The sequence below is a fragment of the Arachis ipaensis genome, chromosome B01, assembly GCF_000816755.2.
Source record: "Arachis ipaensis cultivar K30076 chromosome B01, Araip1.1, whole genome shotgun sequence".
Lineage (NCBI taxonomy): Eukaryota > Viridiplantae > Streptophyta > Magnoliopsida > Fabales > Fabaceae > Arachis > Arachis ipaensis.
The window spans coordinates 101,617,458-101,622,315 of NC_029785.2; the positions used below are offsets into that span (position 1 = coordinate 101,617,458).

Below are 4,858 nucleotides of genomic sequence, written 5' to 3' on the forward strand. Positions count from 1 at the left end.
TCGGTTAAATCAATTTGTCTAGCCTAATTTTGACAAAAATAACATGATTTAATCGATTATATATGTTAAATTTTAATTACTGAACAACATCTTTAAAAAAAGACATTTTAGGCGTCTTTATTTGAGTGACTCTCCTTTTATTTTAGTCATGTTTCCTCAACCCTCCAATTCGTAGCTTCCACGTGTCCCCATGTTGGATAACACTCACCCATTACCCTAAACCCAATAAAATCATACTAAATTAGTTCTTAAAGTGTTCGGGACCGGACCAGATCTTCGAACCGACCAGACCATGTACACCCCTATCCCCTTTATTTTTTCTTGAAGAACAATTTCTCCACGTGTCCCCATGTTGGATAACACTCACCCATTACCCTACTAGTCACCCTTGTCTTTCATCTTTACCTGTCTTGGTCTAAACTGGCGCACCCCATGTTGGGTTCCATTTACCATTACCATATCTTTTTTGCACACAAAAATGTTCCTTTCTATGCTCCTCCCTTTTTCAATTCCACAAAATTATTTACTTTGGTACCATAAAGTTATTTTTACGTTAACAAATAATAATAATAAACCACTGCCTATCTACTTATATATATATAATATGCCCCTTCCCTTCCATTTGTCCACATAGTCCATTCCGTATAGGATCATATATTTTTACATGTAAGTGTGCGCACATCACCTGTTTGTGTTTTTGCCCCTTTGAAAAACAGAAAACTAGTGGTTGTATTCAGCGGCTATTATGCTATATATATTGTAGTAAGGTACTTCAACATTCCCTTCTCAGCTTCTTCCACGTTATTATCCTCTTACCCTGTTCTTGCTGTGTGTGAGAGAGAGATCAAGATCATGGGGAATTGCCAAGCCATTGATACAGCAACACTAGTGATACAGCAACCAAATGGGAAAGTAGAAAGGTTATATTGGCCTGTGAGTGCTAGTGAAGTGATGAAGGGTAACCCTGGTCACTATGTTGCTCTTCTTATCTCTTCCACCACATTGTGCACTTCCAAAGACAACAATAACAATAACCAAAATGCCCCAAACAACAACAACAACAACCACCCTGTTAGGTTAACACGGATCAAGCTTCTCAAGCCAACAGATACCCTTGTTCTTGGACAAGTTTATAGACTCATCTCAGCTCAAGGTTTCACCTTGACCCTTTTCTTTTTCTTTTCTTATGTTGGTCATATAAGGTTTTATGCTTTATTTTGTTCCAAAATTTAAGCCTTTTTATTTATGTCCTTCTTGGGTTTTTCTCTTCAGAGGTTATGAAGGGTCTGTGGGCAAAGAAACAAGCAAAGATGAAGAAAAACTTATTATCAGAATCAGATCAAGTGGTGAAGTTGAAACCTGGGTTTGACATGAACAAGGCAGCAAGGAGCCTTGTTGAGCAGGAGGACAAACAAGTAAATAACTCTCACTTAAAATTTTATTTATTTTACTTTTGTTCCAATAAGTTTTGTTTTCGGCCACAGGATTAAATCTTAATCTTACTATAAGAGTAGCTTGATTGATTCTATCTACTTATTATATATATGTATGAACAGGAAATTTAATTATTGAACTATTTTATATATATAAGATTATTGATTCTGCATATTGATTTAGATTTAGTTGTACTACTAGTAGTACTAATTAATAATTAGCATGCTTTGTTTGAGAACTCGCTGCCTTCATAAGTTTTCCTTTCCTTGACCCAATTGCCCTCCAGAAACATGCATCAGAAAACCTCACATGAACTAAAATACTAAATACTTATTTTAGGTTTTTCAATCTAATATAAACTAAAGGAACTATATATAGGATCCTGGATTAGGATTTAATTTCTTTACAAAATTAGTTATTGTTATCTGTAATATGTAATTTTGAAATAACCATTTAATTCTTATTTTTTAATATATTTATATAATATTTTCAGGAAAGTAATAAAGGTGAAAGACATGGGTCAAGGACAACAACATCAAGTAGTAATGGTGGTAGTGGCACAACAACAGCTAAGTCATCAAGAACATGGCAACCCTCTTTACAAAGCATCTCTGAGGCAACAACCTGATCTATCTGTTCTTTGAATCTTGCTCACATGCAGTGAGGGACAGACAGAGGAGCAATTTCAGGACTCAAACCAACCAAAGAGACAAATCTTGTTTAGTACCTCCATGATTGCTTAGATCTGTTCATAATTTAAATATATAGTACATTCAGGGAGAGGAGGGTCCAAGAATCAACTCAGAGATAGTGCGAAATTCTCTTGCTCTTGGTTCATGCACAATAATATTAATATTAATAATAATGATGATAATAATTGTGTATAGTAAAGGTTGACATATGGAACATCAATTAGTGTATTCAGATATATATATTAATCTTTGGTGAATTCAGGCTTAATCACCATTAATTCACCCTTCAATTTATTATTCTGATGTCACATTTTTTCTTTTTATGGCTCACAATTATTAAAGCATTGACATCATCAGAGATATCGAAAGTATATGTATGGTCATGAATTGATCAAACTGAAAATTGTATATTTATGAGAACACTGTGACACAAGAGACTTTTAATCATGTATACTAAAGATATTTGCAGCTTTTTAAGAAAAATATTATATAAGCCTTAATAACCGGAACAAGAAATGGTGGTTTTCTCAAGAACTGTGTGAGGTGGGTCTTAGTTATTTATTTCAAGAAGACAACAAGTTGCATAGCAGAATAGAGCAGAATGTAAGATCAATTTTCAAATGCAAATCATTTGGTTGTGTTTTTTCAGATCTACGATCCGTTAAATATATATTAAAAAACTAAAAACCTGAGACATTAAAAATTAAAGCACAAACTATGGCATTTGCATATCACATCATAATCATTTTACGCTACCAACAACTAATTATATTTGATTTTTTTGTGTATGATACGATATTGCAATAGTGATGATCTTTTTAACTAAAACAAAAAAGAAAATGTTGTTTTAATTTCCAAGTAATAAATACTAGGTTTATTATAATTTTATAACGATGGTATAAGCGGCCTTATTTATTTATTGTGGTCAAAGGATACTATTCTTTCCTAAGGCGCAGACAAAGTTATTCAAACCATTTTTGTCAAATAATAATAGTAAATAATATTTGAAACATATTATGTGAAAAATATTACATAATTCCTTTAGTTGAATCCTTGTTGTACTACAAGGTTATATATATATATATAAAGAAAATTCCACTAGTGTAAACAGTAATAATTAGCGTATCAACAAATAATTTAGAGAGGCCAAGGTATATTAACAAGTTGTCCTAGAATATTTGTGTATTTGTAGAGAATGAGTATGAAGAAGCAAGTGGGTAAGATAATAATAATAAAAAAAAAGGATTAATGAGAAGGATAGAATTGAAGATGGGACAGAAGGGGCATAGTAGTTACTTTAAACACAAAATGCAATCAATGGGTTTTTATCACTTTAATTTAGACATGCATGACACCCTACGGATACATTTTGTTGCATTAGAAGCAGAAGAATTTTCATCCATGGCCCATGCAATTATTCCTTCCCTCCCTCTCTCACTACTTTCTTTCTGTCTTTCTCCCCTTTCCTTTCTTCTATTTTCTGTTATTTTTTATTTCTCCACTGGCAGATAATTAATAATTTCATCATTCAGATTCAACTTGAAACACATACTTACAATAAAGTTTGGATATTGATAATAACAAATTAATAAAATTCAATCAGTTCGTTGGTACATAATCGAATTGAATATTATATATAATTATCTAACATAGGAATTTGAATCTTGAAAGTTTATATATAATTGAGAAAAACAACATTTTGTTAACAAAGACATATCTGTTTTAAATCTTAATAAAGCCTAGATTACAAAAAAGTAATAAAGTTACAAATATTTTAGATATTTAATTAGAGATTTTCAATTCAAGTTGAATAAATGGAAGAAAAACAAGGTTATGAAAAATCAAAAAGGAGAATTAAAAGCTTAAAATTTTAAAGATTCAATAAAAATATATCTGAAATTGAATCAGAAATTATAATAAAAAATATATTTATATGTAAAATATATGTTTTAAAATATAATTTTTTTCTATTTTATTATGTTAAATTGATTAACTACGAAAAAAATATATTAATTCAATTTATNCAGTTTTAACTGATTTAATTTATTTATAATCAATTTTTTATCTTAAACTTGATTAACATGAAGACCAATTAATTATCAATTATATCGAATAATTTTATAGCAAACCAGTTATAATTCAAATGACATAGTTTTTTATCCTAATTTTAGAAAAAAAAAATCCATAAATAATAATGTCCTAATCTGTTTATGAAGAGGTTTTGGGAGTCCAAATCCAAGTTAAATTAATGAAAGGCAGGACACAATAAGAATTTGAAAAATGTGAAAGAATTGAAGGAATATAGGAAAAGACAATTGAAAGGAAGTGAGCACTCGTGCATGAAAGTTAGTTAGTTGGAGTGCACGAGGGACGAGGGGTCTCTACAGACACAGTACATAGAATTCTTTCCTTCACTCTTTTGCTTTTTCAGCCATCATATCTATCAATTTTCTTTCTTTTTTCTGTTTAAAAAAATCTTTGTCCCTTCTCCTCTCTTTCAATATCATCATCATATCGATCATGCACCATACGCATAGGTATTCGTGCATTAACCCCCATGCTTTTAGAATTTTTTAATTTTGATATGGGGAAGGTGCTGGTGTTTCGCAGCGTTATGGGGTTTTGGGGTGTTTGACGGAGTTGTGACGGCGTTGATGAAGAAATCGGTGACACCGATGGGTGGGACGAAAATCGGTGGGACCGATTACTGCACTCTTAGCTAACGTCTTCCA

The 4,858-nt window shown here is 31.4% G+C and overlaps 1 protein-coding gene across 1 annotated transcript; it reads left to right on the forward strand.

The window, feature by feature from the left end:
- On the forward strand, positions 617-2,423 carry LOC107632470 (rhoGEF domain-containing protein gxcJ). The gene is made up of 3 exons (XM_016336149.2): positions 617-1,153; positions 1,273-1,415; positions 1,928-2,423. The coding sequence occupies exons 1-3, from the start codon at positions 853-855 to the stop codon at positions 2,060-2,062; spliced, it is 579 nt and encodes a 192-aa protein (XP_016191635.1). The 5' UTR covers positions 617-852; the 3' UTR covers positions 2,063-2,423.

Bases quoted from the DNA above. Each gene is read 5' to 3' on its own strand.
- LOC107632470 (XM_016336149.2), top strand. From the start codon at position 853: ATGGGGAATTGCCAAGCCATTGATACAGCAACACTAGTGATACAGCAA. The intron at 1,154-1,272 runs GTTTCACCTTGA...TTTTCTCTTCAG, and splicing joins TAGACTCATCTCAGCTCAAG to AGGTTATGAAGGGTCTGTGG. The intron at 1,416-1,927 runs GTAAATAACTCT...TAATATTTTCAG, and splicing joins TTGAGCAGGAGGACAAACAA to GAAAGTAATAAAGGTGAAAG.